Here is a 20,916-nt window from a genome sequence, read left to right on the forward strand (position 1 = left end):
ACCTACAGAAGCCCTCTGACGTGGGGATGTTTCCTTCCACCTGTTGCCATTTGCAAAAAATATGCTTGCTAAAAATATGCTAGCGTTATTTTTCTAAATCATGTGAGCTTGTATTTGTCTCACTATTGTAGTCAAAATCAAGGGCTTTTGCAGACAGAGTCCTGGACTCAAAACTCATCTCTCCTCCTGTCACACTGAGTTGCCTCAGCCAAGTTATTTGACCTCTCTGTGCTTCAGTTCTGTTGTCCGTTAGATGGCACCCACTCAGTGGACTGTGGTCCAAATGAACTGTGGCCACGCACATAACACTCAGCCTGGGGCCGGCAGGTAGTCGAGCTTGGTGAGGTTGGCCAGTGCTGTTGTTCTTGACAAAATTGGCTTAGAGTCTAAACATTGCTTCCACGGGTTTTGTATTTGCATTAAACCATGTGTACTGTCCAATGCCCTTAGAACATTGAATAATTTCCATCCCTATCGTCACAGTGATACGTGAAATGCACAAAATAACACATAACCTTCATCTGAGAAAGCTGATGAAAGAGCTGTTATTTCTTTATATGAAGCACTTCTAGGAGAGCAGTTATCTGTAAGGCAGTCTGCCTGTCGGGAGGGACTGCGTGTGATGCAGTCATGCTCTCTCAGAGTGACTTGGCTGGGAGAGAGTCTTTCTGGTTCCGCGGGAAACTCCAGAAACTCCAGAGTCTCGGACAGACATCCAGCTGAGATGGGGACTGGAGAGATCTGAGGAGTCTTTTCAGAGGAGGAACCCTTGGGCCAAGCCTTGGGGGCCCCAGGAACAAGCTCAGGTACAGAGCAGGGACCAGAGGAAAGAAGGCCAAGATATAGGAGCCATGAAGGGAGAGACAGTACCTCTCAAAGAATCACGATTTCTTGTGTCTGGGGTTGTGGGGGAGGGGGAGACTGAGGCAGGGGAGAAGGGCTGGAGCTGGTGCGCCAAGTTGAGCAATGGGGAAATTAGCCCCCAGCCCCTGCAAGATTTAAACAGAAGAACTGAAGTGGAACAATCATTTGACTTGTCTTTCCCTTTCAGAAAGTGGTCTGTGTTCTGTTTACTCTATAGGACACAGCATGATGGACACCTTGGCTGTCGCCCTGCGGGTGGCTGAAGAGGCCATCGAGGAGGCGATTTCCAAAGCAGAAGCCTACGGGGACAGTCTGGTATGACCTTGTCCTTGCTGGGGGGAGGTGTGGGGCAAGGTCCTGGCTGCCGGAAGAGAGTCCAGATTGTAGGGAAACCAGCCTCACAGTGGCTGTCCTTGACAAGAGCGGGGCCCACCCTCCCCCTGCGTCTCTGGTCAGGACTCCCAAGACAGGGATGGCCACATCCCCTGACCCACCCACCCACAGCAGCCATTCTCTTCCCTCCCTCTGCAGGACAAGCAGAACGAGGCCAGCTACCTGCGGGACCACAAGGAAGAGTTGACCGAGGAACTGGCCACAACTATCCTGCAGAAGGTAGGTGGGCCCTGCCATCCCGTTATGCCATTCACCCCCCACCCCTCCCCACCCCTGGCCTGGATCAGAGTCTTGGCCAGCGGAAGAGCAACCATGGGCCCCGTTGTTGTCTTGGGCACCATTTCTGGGCCACATCACGTTTCCCTTTTGTGCCCCGGGAGCCACTGCGGAGGGATTGCATGGCGCTGCAGAGTCTGAGTGGAGGGATCCAATGGGGTCATCTTTAGGGATCGAGCTGGCGGGTAAGGAGCCAGGAACTCAGCACTGAGCAGGTTACTCACCGTCTTCCTGTTTCCTAGCCTCCCCGCTTGTGCGTGTTTGCATGTGTGCACATATGTGTGTCCTTCTCACAAGTTTCGGTCTCCTGCTGACCCGCAGTCACCTCCTGCTACCTCCATGCCGTAAACCGTTCCTTGCATGAAGTATCCGTTCATTACTGTGGAGAAGCCAACCGCGCCAGACCTCTGTGTCTGCAAACAAGGATGATTTCTGTGATGCCACACGCAAGTTTCTGACACCACCTCAGTGTCCTACAACTCAGTTTTGACACTATCTATGCCGAGTTAGCATGGACCTCACAAGTTAAGGGCTCAGCCCCACCAGAGTGCCCCCACTGCAGATACCAGGGACAGGTGTCAGGTATCCCCAAGTTACCGCACTGATGTCCAGTCTACTACAAATCCAGGGATTCCCATGATCATTGATTGCCCTCAGGTGGGATAATTTGCTAGAACAACTCACAAAACTCAGCAAAGTGCTGCATTTCCAAAGACAGATTTATCATAAAGGATACAAATGAACAACTGGATGAAGAGATACACAGGGTAACAAGGCGGGGGAGGACGTGTGCAGACCTCCATGCCCTCTCCCTCCAGCGCACTGCCCTCCAGGTGACACCAGGGGGCTGCCCCAGCCCTGGGCGCGCAGTACCCCCTCACTCCCAGAGGTAGAAGGGGGAGCTGAGATTTCCCAGCCTTGAGTCAGCTCATTAGCATAACAAAGACACTCCCAGGGTTTTTGGGCTCAGTGCCAGGAATCGAGGCCAAAGACCAAATGTATGTTTTATTAGAGCTCAGTTTCTTTCTCGCTCAGGCATCCGCTCCCGGCTCATGCTGTGGGTTGGGCTCGAGTCCACACTGTGTGTTCACTCAGGGGCCTGAGTAAAGGCACAGCAGCTACTGGGGCCAGGACCCAGGACAGGAGCACAGGAGAGGAAGAGGAAACTGCCATACGGACTAAGGCCTAGGCTCAGCCCTGACTACTGTGGTTACCCACTTCCTCCTCACCTGTCACTGACCAAAGCAAGGCACCCAGTCAGCCCACTGCCACAGGCTTATACTTATTGTCCCCTTCCTCGGACAGATGCAGAGTCACATGACAAAGAACTGCATGCAGGAAGCAATGAACAAGTTAAGTCTTCTGTTTTGGTCACAAAATCCATGTCCCTTCTGCACGGCCCACACAGAAGATCCCCACTAATCCCCCAGAGAGCCCCAGATGTCTCATCCAACCCACAGTTCATAGTATATTCAATCCAGATTCCGGGGCTTTTACGCTGAGACATAGGAACCAAGGAAACGTTATCTGTCCCCATATGTCCAACACACACTGTCGGGGACAGATCCCTGGGCAGCTGGCTGGCTCAGGATGTGACCAGTCCCCAGCAATCCCAGAGCCCAGGGAGGTGGGGGTACACTTTGGTCAGGCCCGCCATCTGCCCCAGGGCATGGCACCTCCGTTCCTCACTCTCTCTACTCGGCCTCCTGCTCTCATCTTGTCTGGGCTACAAGGGCATTGAAGAATAAACCCAGATTGGTGGCTCAGAAGTCTTCTCAGCTGCCTCTAGGAAGTCAGGAGCCCAAACACCACTGTACAAATAGATTCATTCTCTCCGTGTGACTGTGCCCAGCATGGCAGGTGGTAAAAATGAGCCATCAGCTCCTGGCTCTTGGAACCTGCCCCCTTCACAGACCCTGCCAGTGCTTCCTGAAACCAGGATTTACAGCCAGAAACTGCGGGTTCAAAAGGCAACTCCACTGTTTACAAGCTGTGCAGCCTTCACTGGTAGCTTAACTTCTCTGAGCCAGTTTCCTCATCTGCAAAATGAGGAGTCATAGCCCATAGCTCTTAAGATTATTTTGAGGATTAAATGCCATGGAATGCATACAGTGCCTACCACAGTCTGGCCTGTGGTAGGCATTTAATGAATAGAAGTTGTAAGCATCATAAAAGGATGATTTACAAAATGTAAGGTGTTGTTCTGTTTTACCCTCAGGCATAACTGAAACAGATGGGTATGCTGTTGAAACTAAGTTCTTCTGTGGCTGAAACACATCCCAGAGATGCTTCCAGTTGCTCCACATAGCACCTGAAGGCCTGGCCAGTAACATGCCCCCTTTTGTCCCCCCACCCCCTCCCCAGATCATAAGGAAACAGAAGAGCAAAGGCGAGCAGCAAATGGAAGAAGAGCCAGAGTGGTTGCAGCCCCAGAGCTGCATGGCCAAGGCAGCTGACCGGGGGACCGCCACACCCCCAGGAGGCCCCCGAGCTCCCTGCACCCTCTGGGTGAGTCCCGAAGCATAATCCTGCCCCCACCACGGACTGGTGTCCTGCCCAGGCACTGATCAGAGCTGGTGCCCTAGACGTGGGGCCAACACTCTCAACCACTTATAGTTGACTCCTGTACCCACCCGACTGGGTAAAAGTACCCGAAAGGGGGCAGGGGGAGAAACAGAGAAAAGTGTATGTGATGGGGGCCAGGAGGGGCCAGAGGGGCCAGAGGGAGTAAATACAGAACAGCCTCCTGAGGATATGCAAATGGCTTTTTATGCAGGACCCACTTAGGAAAAATAAAGGTGTCGATAGGTATTTTTAAAATTCATTCCAAAGAGGGTTGAACTGTTCCTGTGAAAAGAACAGCTTTATGAGGGCTCTGGGCTTCCTTACAGCTTCCACCCCTTGCTTTCCCGAACCCGAGCCGTGACAGTGAGATCACCATGCCGTTTGAGGCACCGAAATGGCCACCTCTGGACACGGGCGGGGAGTCGGGGAGTGGCCCAGCCCTTTGTCCATCACCTTGAAATTAAGCCAAGGGCCGCAACTCAAAGCACAGGGCCCTTGCTGTGACCCCAGGGTTGGAGCCTGCTTGTGTCTATGGTAGAACCAACAAGCCTGTAAACTCCTCTACCTGTTGAAGTGGCCCCAGCAGAAGATGTGGGGGCTGGGAAGGCCAGAGGCTGAGGCCAAGGAACCAGGCCTTCTGTGCAGAGATTACACCCCAAACCCAGGGACTGGTTGGCAGGGCTTGTCTTCCAGCAGTGGTAGGAGCCCATGGTCCCAGCATGGGCGTGAGGTCAGGACAGCGCACACAGGTGCCATTTAAAACTGGCAAGTCAGAGACTGGGAGATCACCAGCATGTGTTTCCCCTGCTCCCCCTGGGGGTCAGCGGCATTCGTCCCCTCTGTGAACAGATTGATAAAAACGGGTGTGCAGCCCAGCTGCATGGTAGGCATGCGGTCCCAGAAGCGATGCCCAGTATCTTCACCATGTCAGACCTCCCTGTGTCCTCACCAGCCACCAGATGCTCAGGGTAACAGGGAACATCTTTATTGCTTTATCGGGGAGTTAGCGTCACTGATTTATTGGCAGAAACTTCCCTTGTCAGCGTGCCCATCAGCTTACTTTACTGCTGCCATTGTGCACCTAAACAGGAGCCTCGGTCTGGGCCCACTGGAACTGAATAATCCGGATAGCGAAGCAGGCTGGGGTACGAGTCCGCCCAGGGCTGTGGGTGCCCCACTGAACGGCTGAGACTGGAAATGGACTTGGGGTTCAGCAGAGAGAGAGCCCCATGACCTTCAAATAGCCTGTCATTCAGAGGTTTCACTAACTCGTCCTGCCGCTGCGAGCTCAGGCTGCATGCATAGTGACACCCTGCTTTCTGGGAAGTCTTTTGGAAGCATTTTCTGAAAGAGTCAGGCTTGGGAGGGGGGCGTCTCTAGGAGGTGTGAATCCCCCCAGTCTCGGCATTGGACCAATACTTCCTCTATGTAGACTTTCTGTGCGGATGGTGTTCATACATATTACTTCGTGAGATCCACACAAGGGCATCCTGGGTTCTCCCCATTTTACAGAGCAGTGAACTGTGGCCTCTCTAGCCTGAGCCACTGGAATTGAGTTGAGGGGTGGGGCAAGACCAGAACCCAGGTCTCCTGGCTCTGAGCATTTCCTCCACTTTGCTCCTGTCTCCTGGGTCATGGGGCAGCTCATGGATATGAAATGCCTGTTCTCCCACCAAATGTTTAGGGGGACCCCTTGTCATGCTTGCAATTCAACCTAGAAATGGTATTCCTGCCACGTCATTGAGGCTGGAGACACTCTGTGTGTCCGCGGAGATGGGGGACAGTGGGCTCTAGAATGGGTCCGGACAGTGGGAACAGCCTGCAGTGGGCACCCCCTTTCCACAGGAGGACAGCAGAGTGCTTCCTGCACACCCCTTCATCAAGTACTGGGTGAAAGTGGCTTAAAACAAGCAGCAGTGATGCTTCCCAGGGGGACCTCCTACTCAGCCCCTCAGCTGGCTGGAAGACCCTAGTCTACCTGGGGTGCAGGCACACGGGGACTGTGGGTCAGTCGCACAGGGTTCCCATTTGCTTTGCTAAAAAAACCTTCTCAGGGTTTCCTTTTCTCACCAGAAAATCTGTTTCGCCAAATGCCTGCCTCCCGCACGTCCCAATTGTCACGTTGGTTTCAACAGCAATGAAGACAGAGCACATGCATTTCTTACTTATTTGTCCTGAAGCAAATGACAGAATATGATTTATTTCTAGATTTTGATATAGGATAAGGCCTAATGGAAGTCCCTCTCCCACTGCAGGCATCTTTTGAATCTCAGGTATACAGTGCTTTGCAAGCTATGTCCACCTTCCTGGGTCTTGAATCCATCAGTGTGGGAGGGGGTGGAAGAGATCCTTGAGGCTATAGTTGGAGCAAAGCCCAGAAAAGCCACCGATACACCCCTTGGATAACACTTTAACCACCCAAATCACAGGGCCTGGCACCTTACAGAGGGGACAGGATCATCCTCTCGCTCCTATTGCTAATCCTTCCATCCTTAACTTTGATGTTTGATCAAAGAAGTCCCCTCTTGGCCTCTCGGTGTGAGTTCTCCCTAAGCTGTGATTTGCAATATGTAAACAGCATATTTCTGTCAACATTATCAGTCAGGGACACGCGAATGCTTTGGCTTTCTCTACTCACGCTTGTACTCATGGGAGCTGCCGCAAACGAAGCAGCCAGAACCCCGGCATAAAGAGAAATCCATCATCCAGCGGGGTCCCTGGCACGGCTTGCTCTTTTGAGCGGCCAGGATCTTTAGCCCCCATTGTCCGTGGTCACGTATTTTCAGGCGATGGGCCAGCCCAGCACCGGACATGTGGCAGCCGTTTCTCGATAACAGGGCCATGGCCACCTGATGGCACCATGTTGATTTGTGGGGATTGTCATGGCCTGGGCTCAAACCCTTCCCCTTGGTTCCCAGGATACCTGTGAAGGAAGGAGACTGTGTGGATCCACGCAGGGGTGGGTCCAGCCCCTTGTGAAGGCCATTTGTAGATCCTGGTTTGGTTTGAAGACAGCCACATGATTAGAGCTTTTACAAAACCTTATTTGGAAGGAGAGTCTGCACCTTACGCAGCACTCAGTGATAAGAATCCATGGAATCTTGATTAGTTAGCTGTTTAGAAAGGCTTACCCCAAGTTCTGGCTCTTCCAGCGACAAAGAGGCTGGCATACCTCCTCTGTGTGAGTGCTGTCCCATTGGGCTCCAACCCCATTAACAGGCTAACCAGACAAGCTCGCCAGCCCAGGCCCCTGAGAGGGCCTGCAGGGAAGGACTGGCTCCCTTCCAATGACCCTGACCCACCACTTCCCCCAATGTCTCAAGCCTTCCTCCCTTCATCCTTATCTCTGTCCTGTTGCCTTCTTCTCTTGTCTTCAGACCTTCATTTAATGCTACATGTGGGTCTTGACCCTTGGACAGACCCCAGCCTGACTTCCCTTGGTCAGGACCCCAAGCTCTTTCCCTCTGAACAGCACCAATGGTCAGGGCCAGCCTGGGACCTCAAGAGTTGGTACATCTGGGGGACAAAGGTCAGCCTCTCCAATGCGCTGTGCAGGATCTCACCTTGATGGCTAAGCCCGTGCTTTCTCCTCACTCCTGGCCTGCAACTGGTCCCTGTCCCCTGTGGTGAAAGTCTGTGCTAACACCATATCCCAGAGTTAGGGCCTAAGGGGGACTGACCCTGGCCAAGGCCACCATATTGCACAACCATTGACCTAGAATCCAGCATGATCAGTGCCCCCAGGTTGTACAGCATGATGACTGCAGTTCTAGCTGCCAATGAGCGGGAATGAGGACTGGTTAAGGAACAGATACATGTTTGCCCATCTCATGTTATATCTTTTATATCTCCACCACAAGGTGCAGATGTGGGTATTTTGGACCCATTTTATAGATGAGAAAACTGAGGCTAGAGCTTTACCATAAGTTGCCTAAGGCTCCATAGCTTGTGATTGGTGGCTCTGAGAGTTGAATACCTTTCTCCTCTTCCAAAGCCCTTGATCTAGCTTCTTCCTCTATGAAACAAGATCAGCAGATTCAGCTATCTCTCAGGCCTGAGACTGCACTCTCCATTGCAGTGGCCATGAGACACAAGTGACTATTCAAATTTAAATTAATTAAAATGAAACAAAGTTTAAAATCTAGCTCCTCCATTCAACTGGCTACATTTCAAGTGCTCGGTAGCACCTCTGGCTGGTGGGTACTGTATTACACATTGCAGAACATTTCAATCACCCAGAAAATTTTGCTGCACAGCACTGGTCTAGAATTGAGATAAGGAGGAAGTGATAAGCAGAGGGCATAAATGCAGAAATGTGCCTCATCATTGGCCAAATCCTGGACACGAAGCAGCAGGCCAAGTCTTGGCTCTTGGGGACCTCAGGGAAGGTGGCCCTCCCATCTTTTGACCAGCTGGTCTCCAACCTCCCCCTCTGCTCATTTGCACCATCACCAGAGCCCCACTCCAGGGGTTCCGACTCATGGGGTCTGGAGTCCAGCCTGGGCATGCAAGTACCTGACCCAATTCTCCCCCAGTGAGGCTAATGGGCTGCAGGCTTAAGGATAGCTCTTTCTCTCTTGAGGAGGGCTCCCTGACCTCCTGCTGCAGAGGCCATAACCCTGTGGCCTCCAGGCAATGCCTCCCCTTTTTCCTCAGTTTCCCAACAACCTGGACCCCTCTAGCCCAGGGCATAACCATGCAGAATCTCAAAACACTGCAGGCCAGGCTGCTAGGCTTAACTTTGAAACCCAAACTCAATCCATCCCCTGCAGACAGGAGTTCTCCTGTGTTCTCTTGGAAGAAACTTGAATGTGTTCATTCTCTTGTTAATTTCCTCCCTTATTGTGTGATTCTCCAACAGTAGGGGATCTGTGCCATCCAGCTTTCAAAGCCTTAAGACGCAGTATCCTAAAAGCCTGTAGTGCAGGTCTTATAATTCATTTAATGCCTGCCTCTTTGGGCGCATGTATATACAAAGTCGTCTTCATAATAACCTGGTGATCCTATTGATAATAACCGTGATGACCCCAGAGGCCAGGCTCTTAGGATGCGTCCAGTGACCAAGAGGCATCTCTCTGTCCCCTCTCTATCCTTCTCTATTTTTCTCAGCCTTTCCTCTTACGTGTCTGTCCCTTCCTCCCTCTTTCTTGCTCTCTCCTTTTACAGGATAGATCTAAAGTATTTTTCATTATTTATAATTACAGGATTGAATTTAGTATCTATGCCGGACCCCAAAAATACAAAGCAAAGCTTTGTCTCAGTTGTCATTCATCCTCTTCCTGTTTTATGGAATAACCTCCTTGTGAGTAGACTTCTTTAGTGCCATGGTCAGTCCCTCAGGGAGTCCGCCCTGTTGGCAGTGCTGATGGTCCTATTTGTCATAGCGACAGTAGACCTTTCCAAGAGATGCAAGGAGCACATCACGCCACTGCCCACACAGGATAGGCAGCGAGTGTGGAGCAAGGTCTCATGATCATGCTGTGTGTTTCGCCCAGAGTGTCAGAGCCACCTGGCTCAAACGGCAAGTCCTGCCCGGCCGGAGCAGGTTAGCCAGGAGGAAGGTGTTCCCAGGCTTGCAGCATGGGCTCGGCACAGCATGGAGAAGGCATGGAATCGCATCAGCATGGGGCCAGACAGACCCCAGGTCAGACCCTGCCTCTGCCGCCTGACCAACCATGTGCTTGGGCAAGTTATTCAACCCCTGCCTCAGTTTCCTCATGTGCACCCTATCAGGTCAAGTGAGAGAATGCCTATGTTGTCCCGGCTCAGCGGTAGAGTGTAATAAATACTCTTATTTTGACTAATACTCCTTGAGTGCTTTTTATGTACCAGGCATGACACTGATCCTTTTACATGAGGAAACTGAGGCACAGAACACTTGAAGCCCCCTCACCCCCCGCAGAATCCCACAGAGCAAGAGGAAGCTGGCATTGACCCAGTGCCAAACACACCACCCATTAGCTGGTGCCTGAAGAGTTGAGGCTGACCTGTTTCAACACGCAGATTCTCAAGTTCCTCTTTGCAAGACCTTGCTGGCACCTTGATACTCCTGGACCATGGACCAGCCATTCCCGCCCTCCCTTTATAGACATGCAGACACTAACTCAGGCCAGCCCTTCCTATTATTATCAGACCTGCTTCTTCCGTGGACAGTAGGGTGGGTAAGAGGAAGGGAAGGAAAGCAGAGGTCATGGGTGAGAACAAAGGAGGGGGCACAAAGGCCCAGCTAGGATCATGAGCAAATAAGACTCCAGTAATCCCTTCACTTCCCAGGAGCCAGAGGTTGAGCTAAGTGGTGAATAAATGCATTATCCTGTCGCCATCTGCTGGTAAATATGTTTATTGCATTGAATTTGTGGCAAAACTGGGTCTGGGTTTCAGAACGGGAGCTTTTCCACCCTGGCTGGAGACAGGGCCAGAGGTGTCCTGAAACCTACTGAAGCCAGATCTTGGGGTCTTTTGTGGTTGTCAGGGTATAGTTTTCTTCTAGTGTGAAACAATGGCTTGCCTGAAATCTAGTGTAAAAGTCTGGGGTCCCCAACTCACTCGCAAAGAACAGAGATGTCATCCTCCGTGTTAGAACCACAGGGACTTTTCATTTCTTGGTGTAGGCTTTTGTAGATGGGGAGCATTTTTGTCCCATAAAAATGGACCCAAGCTCACTCTTAAAGACGCATACAGACAAATATAAAATACCATGTGACCCCCTATAAAGTGAAACATTCAGTGTCATTTTTCCTCTTTTGTAAGCATGTGTTCAGTGATTTATAGTGAGAAGCTGTCAGATATTTAAAAAAAAAAAAAAAGGCAAAGTCAGGGCATAGAAAATGGCTCCATACTCTCCATACCGTACCTGGCGAAGGATGGTCAACTCCCTTAAGGAGCTGTCTGTCTAAACTCTGTCTGAAGTCCTGGAAATTCAGTCACAAACAGGCAACCAAGGATCACATCCAAAACACCATTCCTGCTGTCAAGGAGCTCACGGTCTTTGGAAGAACTGAAAGGTTGTAGTAGGACTGTGAGACAGTATATGCAGTTATGTGTGGGATTACATCAAAGGGGAGGTTTCTTGCCGGACCACGGTGGGATGAGTGTCAGGGGTATATTACCTGAGTACACAGGAGTTTGCCATAGAAAGACTTTTTCCTTCATTTTTAGTAACTTCATTTGACCATCAGATTTGATCTCTTTTCTCTCTGGAAGCTGTTCATCAGAATAAGGATTTAGCAAAATCATAGGCGGCTCCCTGAATACCCATCCCCATGAAAACCTTGTTTTCCCGACACAAGGGACAGAGTCCGGGCTTTCTTGCCCTTGGAATAAAGGGAGCAGCACTCAGCTGAAAGCCTCTTGATGTGTGTGTGTTAGCTTGGCTGTCCTCCAGCTCAGACCTCGCCCTCCATGTACCTGTGATATGATTCAAACAGTGTCTCCGCCTGTCCTTTGAAATCTCACTGCCTCCGCTTCTTAGGTAACAGCTCCGTTTCCCTTCTTTAATTCAGACGCTAAGTGGTACGTGTTGCAATAGTTGTAGGTTTGTGGATGGGCCGTACTTGGCTCACGGATCTGTCGTAGGATTGACATTGCGCCCTAAGTTTCTGCCCAACCTTGGGTTTGGAGGTCTTCCGAGGGAAGATGCTTTCTTTTTTGAGCACGGTTGACCTAAGAAATGTTGCCAGGAAAGTGGCTGGATAAAAGGCTGTCTGCAGCCACTACCCACTAGGGTTCTGATGCTTTCGGGTGGACCTGGCACAGCTTCAGCAGAATCAGCAGGGCCTGTTGGCACTGTCCTATAGCGTTACACACTGTTTGCAGCTGGAAGCCCCAGCGCGGGAAGAACCAACACCATCAGACATGTCTTCTCCACACTGTGTCGTCTACCAGAAAGTGGAAGGCATCCCTCCCCATGACTGTGCCCCTCAGTCCGCTCTCTTCCCCTCTTTTTTCTCCACAGCAGTCCCAGTCTGCATTCTCACTCCCCAGAGAGGACGCCCTGAAGCCCCCTTCCCTGGAGGCTGTGTCGAGACTGCGGAGGAGCCAGGCCCAGCCACTGCGGGAGGAGGCAACCTTGCCCAGCTGGAAGAGCACGGACAGGCTGGACGAGACAAGTAACGGTTTTAAGTGGCATCTGGTTGGTCTGTGGGTCCCAGGAGTGCTGTTGGGAGGCTTCTTCCTGCTCAGCCCGAGTTGGTGTGGGCCCATTTGGGGCCGCCGAGCCACCGAGTCATGAGGCCTCTACCAAGCACACACGTATAATGCAGTTGTGTTTTCCACTGGGCAGTCTTCCCGCTGAGACCTGTGGGACAGTGGGGGCTGGGGTGCTCCAGGGCTAGGGTGTTAAAAATGCCTCAGCTTCCTGGCCACATTTCAGCTTCCCATTCCACGTGGACCAGGAGAACAGGTCTCATGCAGGCCAGAAACACTAATCCAACCTAGCAAGCTATGTCAGTGTTCAGAGGATTTGGGTCTCAGTGAGGGCTGGTTTTAAGAGTGTCCTTTTTGAAACCTTACATAATAGTGAGGGTGATACTCGCTCCCATAACAAAGAAACCAAACATTTAGGTGGCTTAACATACGAGTTTAGGTTCTCATCAAACACCAGTGCAATGCAGTGTCCTGGCTGTGGGAGGTCTGCGGAGGCCCAAGGCTCTGCTGTCCTCCACGGCCTCTGAGCTTTCTGCTGGGTCATTCACACCGGCCAGCAGATGGAGGAAGAGAGAACAGAGAAGTGAGTGCATCTGCTTCCTAACCACCCCAGCAGGGACATGGCCCACACCACTTTCACTCCCAGCCCACAGACAGGAACCAGTCACACAGCCCAACTTCAGTGCAGAGGGCCTGGCAGGTGTCCTGGCTGGGTGCACAGGAGTCCTTGATGGACATCTGTCATCCCCACCGCACCTGGGGATGGCCTGCTGCCCGTTCTTCCTGCTCCTTCTCCTAGAACATCCCACCTCTGCATAAAGCCCTTGAGCTCCCCTCTCCAGAGACTCAACATCCATGACACACAGTCCGTCATAAACCAGTCTCGTCACCTAATCCTTCACAATGAAGATGCTCCAATTAGCTGAGTCACTTTCCCAAAGTTACACATCCAAAGGCTGGAGGTGCTTGGAACCACATGGGTAACCGTTGAGGGCCACGAAGTCCCCTGCTCAGGCCACCCGGGTGTCTTGGGTTCCATGACTGTCTAAGCCAAGATGCTCGCTCCTCCCTGGCACAGGTCTGTTCTCTCCTCACCCGACCACACGTAACGGAAGCTAGGAGCATTGTCCTCACAAAAGAAGCCATGAGAGGATTCTCAACTCCCACTGTATGTCAGATCTAGAATCTGTTTCTGAACAACAACCACAAAAATTAGCAACAAAATACTCACCTTAGAAATAGGTTTTTAAAGATTGTGCTATCGTTTCTACTCTCTAAGGGAAAATATTGAATCCACAGCTATTGAAACAAATTCCATTGTCCTCAAGGTGCAAAGAACCACAAAGCATGCAATGCTTTTTAACAGTCATTCTAAAAATTTCCCAAAACAGATCATTTCCATGTGAACCTTTTAGTAGAACCCACCTGTCAGTAGAATCTGCAGAGATTCTGGGAGCACATGAAATGTTCCCTATTTATGTATATGGTTTGGGTTTTTGTTTTTGAAGTGCCTTTTTCCATTCTAAGTAAGCTTTTCTTTCCTTTCCTCCTGCTGCCCAACGTATCTCTTCATTCATTCATAGGCTTTCTTCCTTTCTCTATCTCTCACCAGAGACTGAAAGTTCCCATAGAGAGGGGGCTCTAAAATTCCACAGGGCATATGCTTATCTTCCATAAACAATAATAACTACCCTCTAAATGTCACTTCACCACGTACAGGGTCCATCTGCAGGCATTACTTTATTCATTCCAACAACAGCGCTACGGAGCGTTACCACCCTCTCACGTAGCCGACAAGAACCTTGAGGGACAATGAGGGTGAGTGTCTTGTTCAAGATCCCACAGCTAATGTGGCCAAATGCAAACCTTATGGCTCCAATTTGCAGGCTTTTTCAACTACTGCATGATAATAAGTGTCCCTCCCTCCATAAAGGCAAGCAAATAAGCAACACCACAACAAATAGCCTTTCAGAATTCACGCTTACACACGGTTAAGTTTAGAGGAGATGATCAGAACTTCTAGAAAACACTCCCTTTCACAAAATAGTTCCCTGCTGACTTAGGAGCATTCCAAATAAATTTGGAAAGGGTTTTGATTTTCAAAACATGATTTCTTTTTACCTAATTTTCTGTAAAATGAAGCACCCGTGTAATTACGTATCAGTGGTACATAAACACAAAATTTAGTTCAACAATACCACACACAGGAAAGATTTCATACTCTTCTCAAAAACTCCATGCATCTCTCAGGTTAGAGATTTAAAATAACAACTATAAAGCACTTGTGTAGAAAACCTCTGGTTTTTCTGAGGAATGCTTGACCTTGACATGCTAAAATGTCCAGACCAGCCCCACAGGTCTCAAGGAGTGTCTGATCTGTTTAGCGGGAAGCAGATTATACCTGGGAGCAGGGCCCAGTCTCAGCAGAGCAGAAATGTAGAAGAGAGGAGACCCAGAGGTAGAGGTCATCTTGGTTAATGGCCATTGGCTATTTTCCGCAGTTCTATTCATGCCCTGGGGGAAAGGTGGCTTCCAGAGCCTGTTAATTCGTGGTTGGGGTCAGCTGGAGGGACACTGTGGGCTGAGTAAACCACAACAGGTCCACTTTGAGCCCCGGGAGAGCTCGCAGCAGTCAGTGGATGCCTCCCCAAACACATTTCCCCTTGATAGACCTTGAATGAGCATCCACTATAGGCACAGCACATGCTCGGTGCTGGAAATAGCCATTGGGGACGGCGGGCCCTGCTCTGTAGTTGCTGACTGGTTGTTGCCGCACAGTCACGGAAGGGAAAGAATTTGGACAAAGGAGATAATGGAAGGGTGCAGGGTCCTCGATGGCTATTCCCAGAGGACTAAGAGAGTGTGGTAGTGGGACCCGAGTACAGCTTTGAGCAGTTCCGACCACGCTCCTTACAGGTTTTCACAGGGGTGGGCATTCAGGAAGCCCGCTATGCTTTTGCGGAGACAAAAGCTGGCCAGCTTCTAGCTTCCTCAGGAGAATGTGGTGAACTGGGATTGTGAAAGGCAGAAGAGGGGGGCCAGCGACAGACTGAATCCCTGCCTTCCGGGTAGCGGGTGTCGAAGGCAGGTGCATGACCACCGGGAGCCAGGCACAGAGTGGCATTCATCGGGGCTTTCCTGCTGTGACTTCCTCCCGTGACCCCAGGAGAGGATGCAGACAGCAGGGCCATGGAGGGCCTAACATCACGAGCGCAGTCTTGCCCCCGCATCCTGTGGGTGCCTGGGTTCACCAATAAGTAGTCTTTACAAGCCCCGGGCAGGTTCCAGAACTGCTCACGGACTGGAGGTAGGGCAGTGAAGAAAATGCATCCTCTTGTCAGTGTTGTGGCGGGGCAAGGAGACTGGGGGTAGACAACCAGGAAAATTAGCTCTAGTATAGTTTAAGTCTTCAAAAATGAAAGCTTTTTGCAAAGTCCAGAGAACAGAGTAGTCTAGCTTCTTAAGGTAAGAAAGCCATGGATGTGTCCTTGAGAAGCAGCATGGGAGTTGGGTCTCCAAAGACCATCCAGAGGGCTGACTTAACAGCTAAATATAGGGCCCGGGGTGGGGCTGGGCGGGGCGGGGTGGCCACACTTCTCCCCTCAAGGTGAACCCTCTCCACAGCCAGGGCGAGTCTGCTTTGCATCATGGGAGTGTGTCTGTGTGCAGACTCTAATAGAAAGATCTGAGGACTTGTGGCTTGTTTGGAGGTGAGCTCAGGAAACACAGAGAGGGGAGGAGGGGACATGAGACAGGGAAGGGAAGGCAAGGCAAGGAAATGACTCCTTATGGAGCAGGGCTGGGGAACAGCAAGAACCAGTGTAGAACGCCCTCCTGGGCAGCAGCAGGCAAAGGAAAGGGGGTACTAATCCACCAGCTTCCGCTGCCACTGGTCGAGGGCTGCTCCTGGAGGCTGTGATGACCGCCACTGCTGGGGCAGCCAAGCAGCCTCTGCTAACCAGAGCACACCTCAGGCCAAGAATCGCAAGTGCTGGCAATTGGAAGCCCAGAGGGTGAAGGCCGAAGAGACCCACATTGCCTGCTGCTGGGGAAATCAAAATCACCACTTAACTGGCCACAAACAGCCTCTCAGAGAGAAAGCCTGCATATTTCTGGAAAAATCCAGGCGGGCTCTGTGGTCCCTGCTTCCACACCACCTGACCCATGAGACTGGGACATGGCATTGGGAAAATGCCGGCAACATAGAAACCCTTTTCCCCAGAAGACCATTACCACCACAACAGGTAGAGCCCGTTACCTGCAAATGACAATAACGCCGTCGTTAGGCTCTCTTCGGCACTTTTCCATGGCCAAGGACAGTAGTTGCTGTGGTACACAGTCGTAAATACAGGGTAGGTAGGTATGAATCCCTGTGTAGGCAGTACATGGCCAATGGTAGAGGCCAACTCAGCAGGCAGAAGGTAAAAAGGTTGAGGGGTAGCAGACAGTACGATCGAGGCTTGACATATGTTGTCTTCTAATAATCCTCTGACAGCCACAGAGGGTCGCATTGTCCCCAATTTTAGGTCAGTAAACGGGCTCAGAGGTGCTCTTTGACCAAGGTCCCCTGCCAGGAATCACAACAACTGGGGCTCAGCCCTGGCTCTCCTGATTCCAAAGTTCTAAGGCAGCCCAGGGATGGATAAGGGGGAAAGTGCTATGAAGAACTCGTCTCCTGCTCTGAGCAGGCACGTGTAACTGGCTTGGTGGGTGTCACCTCATTTAATCCCCACACCCAACGAGGGCGGGATTAGCTGTGCCCCTTTCCACCAATGAGAGTACCAAGCCCGAGAAGCTTCCCGAGCTTTCCCCGCAGGCCCCCGACTCAGCGGCCTCTGCTCTTCCCTCTGCGCCAACTGGGGGTACGCAGCAGGCTGGAAAGGTCGCTGAGATCCAGCCCCTGGCAAAGGAACCTTGTCATCATTGGAAGGAGGGCTCAGCCACGTGCGTGATCAGCCAGAACCCAGACTGGGTCATGGCAGAAGCCAGACAGGCTGTCACCCTAGCAAGACCCAGGGAAGGAGGAGGCCACAACTGGGCAGAGAGACAAGAAAGTGCTCTGGGAAAAGAGCAACCAAGCAGATGAGGTCTTTGAGAAGTCACTGGAGCTTTGCCATGTGGAGATGCTGGTGGGGACAGACCCTAAGGGTAGAGGGAGCAGCCAGGGAAAGGCAGGACCCAGGCCCTCAGACTTCCAGGAAGACTGTGCTTAAATCAGCCCCAGGCCTGGAATCTTCCTGGAGGAAAAGAAGCCCCACTTTCTGACTCAAGAAGAAAGGGAATACAGATGTCCGGCCAGCCTGGGCTGCCCCGGGGTCTCGAGCTGAAAATGTGTTCAACCAACATCTGAATTCCCTAAAGGCTGTGGCCCTACAGCAGTCCTGGCACGTACAGCACTCTGTGGACAACGCTGTGAAACACCAGGAACTTTTACTTCATTACATGAAACAGTAATCATTTAACTAGTAGGAAATCTGTGTTCGAAACGACCTCTGGCAAGACGCTGCCCCAGTGTCCCAGCACAGTGGACCTGTGGCCCCTGGAGGCCTCCAGCCCAGAAGCTCGTGTCCGCACACAAGGGGGTCTCGTCCAAAGCCCCGTGGTCCTCATCACGCAAACCCCAGGGAGTCCTGTAAGATTTCTAATACAGGAACACAGCTTCTGTTGGCCACTGCTGTGCCCAAGGCCGCGGGGCTTTCCCAGGTACTCGTGGCTGGGAGGAGCACCGTACCATCCTGCTCACTCCCCGGGTGCACTATCCTGTTTGGCTTCCGCAAAAAAAAAGATCAAGCAGCTGTCACCCTCTGCCATGCAGGTCTACCCTTGGGGCCCCAGTCACCTGCCATCATGGATGCTCTGGGCAAAACTGAGCCCACTGTAGGCCAACCCAGATCATGACCTCCAGTGAGGACCACTCCAGCCTCCCCTTGATCAGTGCCTTCATTGGTGTCCACAGCACAGTCTCTAAGCCAGAGCCGTCTCGGTATTGGACAGAGATCATCCCAATTTGACCAGGTATGAGCCCTGTGACCTTTGACAAGTTACGTAACCTCGCTCACCTTTGTCTCCCATCTGTCAAAGAAGATTGGAATTACCAACCGCCTTCTCCCTCACATCCTTTCCGGAATGAGGCATGTGCCTTGAGTTGAAAATAAACTTACGTGGCGAGCAGGAATAAACTCTGTCCCCCTCTGCGGCTCATACAGAACACTTCTGGGACCAGATGTGTGGGGTTTTTCCGTATCTACCAGTTCTCTGACACCAGCCTGGGGGCCTCCAGCTCCGTGCTGACTTTGCCTCCCTGCAGGTAGCTCCCGATCCCACCATCAAGGGCTCAGGACCATGTGGCTTCTGACACCAATTACAAGTCCCATGTCATCCCTCGGACTTCTGACCGACCAGCTGTGCACGACTCCCTCCTCAGGTTCAGTCGTTTGCTGGAGCAGCTCAGCTCACAGAACTCAGGGAAACACTTAGGTTCACCAGTTTATCATATAACAGAGGATACAGATGAACAACCAGATGAAGAGGTTCACTGGGTGAGGTCCTGGAGGATCCTGAGCACCGAGGAGCTGGGGTGCCTTTTTAGGCACGCAGACGTGCCAGCCAGGAAGCTCTCGGAACCCCAGACTTGGGAGACGTTTACGGAGGTTTCCTCCCGTAGCCACAGTCGATCATTAACTCATTTTCCAGCCCCTCTTCCTTCTTCAGGGGATGGGGATAGGGCTGAAAGTTCTGAATTTCTAATCATGGCTTGGTCTTTCTGGTGGCCAGTCCCATCTTGGAGCCGCCCAGAGTCACCCCCTTAGAACAAAAGAGGCTCCTGTCACCCAGGAAATTACAAGGGATTTAATTGAGGAGCCCTGTGTCAAGAACTGGGGTCAAAGACCAAATATTAACAGGAACTGGGAGCAGAGTCTGGTGCGTACGTGTGTGCGTGTGCATGTCTTATTTCACACTGCCATCTCACAAGGCCGTTGTGGGTAAGATCTCTAGGAGTGCCAAGGGCAGAGTGTGTTAACCTTGAGGGAGCCCAGGGCCGGTGACAGAGTCCTCTCCCATCTGACCAGGGACAGCCATGGCCCAAGGGCAAAGAGCCAGACCTGAGGCTGCTAACAGTAGCTGTCCCCCCAACCCCCTGCCTTTCCAACCCAGCCATCTCAGGGCAGGAGAGGGGCCATTCTGAGATAGAGGGGACCATCCACCCAGGCAGAGATGCACTAGTAACCTGACCTCTGAGTTATCTCCTCATCCCTGGAGCACTGGGGCCTGCAAGGCCTCAAGGGGCTTCTTGGGGACCTTCGATTCTGCCTCCTAAAGAGGTGTGCCCTTTTGGACTTCCCAGAGTCAGCTGCTTCCTGGGACCCCGAGGCAGCAGTGGGGAAGATGCAGAGGGCAGCCTCGCCTTGCCGTCAGTTGATAACAGCCCTGTCTGGTTTCTCCCTCCCTCCCTCCCCCCGCAGACCTGGCCGAGGTTTTGCAGAGCCCCGATGGGAACTGGGTGGCCCTGAAGGATGGTACTCTGCTGCCCACCCGCCTGCTGGCCAAACCTAAGAGTGGCACGTTCCAGGTCCTGGAGGCAGCCTCCAGCGTGGCCTCTGCCTACGACGAGATGGGCTCTGACAGCGAGGAGGACTTTGACTGGAGTGAGGCCTTGAGTACACTGTGCCCACGGACCCGAGGCCAGCCCAGGAACCCCCAGCCTCAGCCCACACAGGCCCAGAGCTTGCACCAAGGCCCATCAGCCGCCAACTCTGGGCTCTCTCCGAACCCCGAGGCCATGTGTTCCGACTCAGAGACCTCCTCTGCAGGCTCTTGCCGGGAAGCTGGGCGCCGGGCAAGACTGTCCTGGCTGCTGAGGAAGGCCCCCAGGGACCCCACAGCAGAGAAGCTGCGCTTGCAGGGAGAACTGGACGTGAACTTCAACCCCCAGGCCCCCAGCAGGGAGACCTCAGACAGCAGCGAGCCTGAAGAGGCCCCCTACGCCATGGACCGGAAGACCAGGAAGTGGAGAAGGGCCCGCGTGGGCTCCGAGGAGCCAAGTGAGGAATTGTCTTCTCCCAACGCCCATTCCCAGGGGCTGGACATACAACAGGTAATCGGAGTGGTGTACGCTTTTCAGCCGGATGTGCCCTCCTCCAAGCAGGAGTGGTGTGGAAAGGGTTAAAATTCACAGACCCAGATTCTCGTCTTGGTTTGCTGCTAAGTAGCTGAGTAGCCTAGATAGGTTCTGTGACCTCCTCTCTGGAGACAAGAGCTTATGGCTCCAAGCGGGTTTGCAGTGTGACCCCCAGAGTAGCAACAGCAGTGGGGAACGAGTTAGAATACACACTCCCAGGCCCTGCCCCACTCAAAAACTCTGGGGATGGGGTCCAGGCAGGTGCGGTCACCAAGTCTCCTGGGGATTCTGCTGTCCTAAAGCTTGAGGGCCGCTGGCTTGGGGCTAAGGGTTTGGGGTCTAGAGACAGGCTGCCTGGCTTCAGATCCAGCCATGTGACCTTGGGCTAGGGCTCAGTATCTTCATCTGTAAATGTAGATACTATTACCACCCCCTTCAAAGGATAATGTGATGAGTGAATAAGACAATATTTATAATGAACTAAGCTCTGTCCTAGTCGTGGTACAGGGCTCAGTAAATATTACTTCAAGATGATAACTCAGGGCACAGTTTAC

The 20,916-nt window shown here is 52.1% G+C and overlaps 1 protein-coding gene across 1 annotated transcript in view; it reads left to right on the forward strand.

The window, feature by feature from the left end:
- Positions 1–770: 770 nt before the first annotated feature.
- LOC111159019 (rab effector MyRIP-like) overlaps positions 771–20,916 on the forward strand; it is a 37,626-nt gene continuing 17,480 nt past the window's right edge. Inside the window, exons 1-6 of the mRNA XM_022521373.1 lie at positions 771–806; positions 1,082–1,179; positions 1,396–1,476; positions 3,898–4,041; positions 12,053–12,206; positions 19,707–20,338. Of these exons, the coding sequence (XP_022377081.1) occupies positions 1,090–1,179; positions 1,396–1,476; positions 3,898–4,041; positions 12,053–12,206; positions 19,707–20,338 (1,101 nt within the window). The 5' untranslated portion in view covers positions 771–806; positions 1,082–1,089. The remainder of the gene's footprint in view (positions 807–1,081; positions 1,180–1,395; positions 1,477–3,897; positions 4,042–12,052; positions 12,207–19,706; positions 20,339–20,916) is intronic.

Source organism: Enhydra lutris, unplaced genomic scaffold, assembly GCF_002288905.1.
Source record: "Enhydra lutris kenyoni isolate GAN:26980312 unplaced genomic scaffold, ASM228890v2 scaffoldscaffold66, whole genome shotgun sequence".
In the NCBI taxonomy this organism is placed as follows: Eukaryota; Metazoa; Chordata; class Mammalia; order Carnivora; family Mustelidae; genus Enhydra; species Enhydra lutris.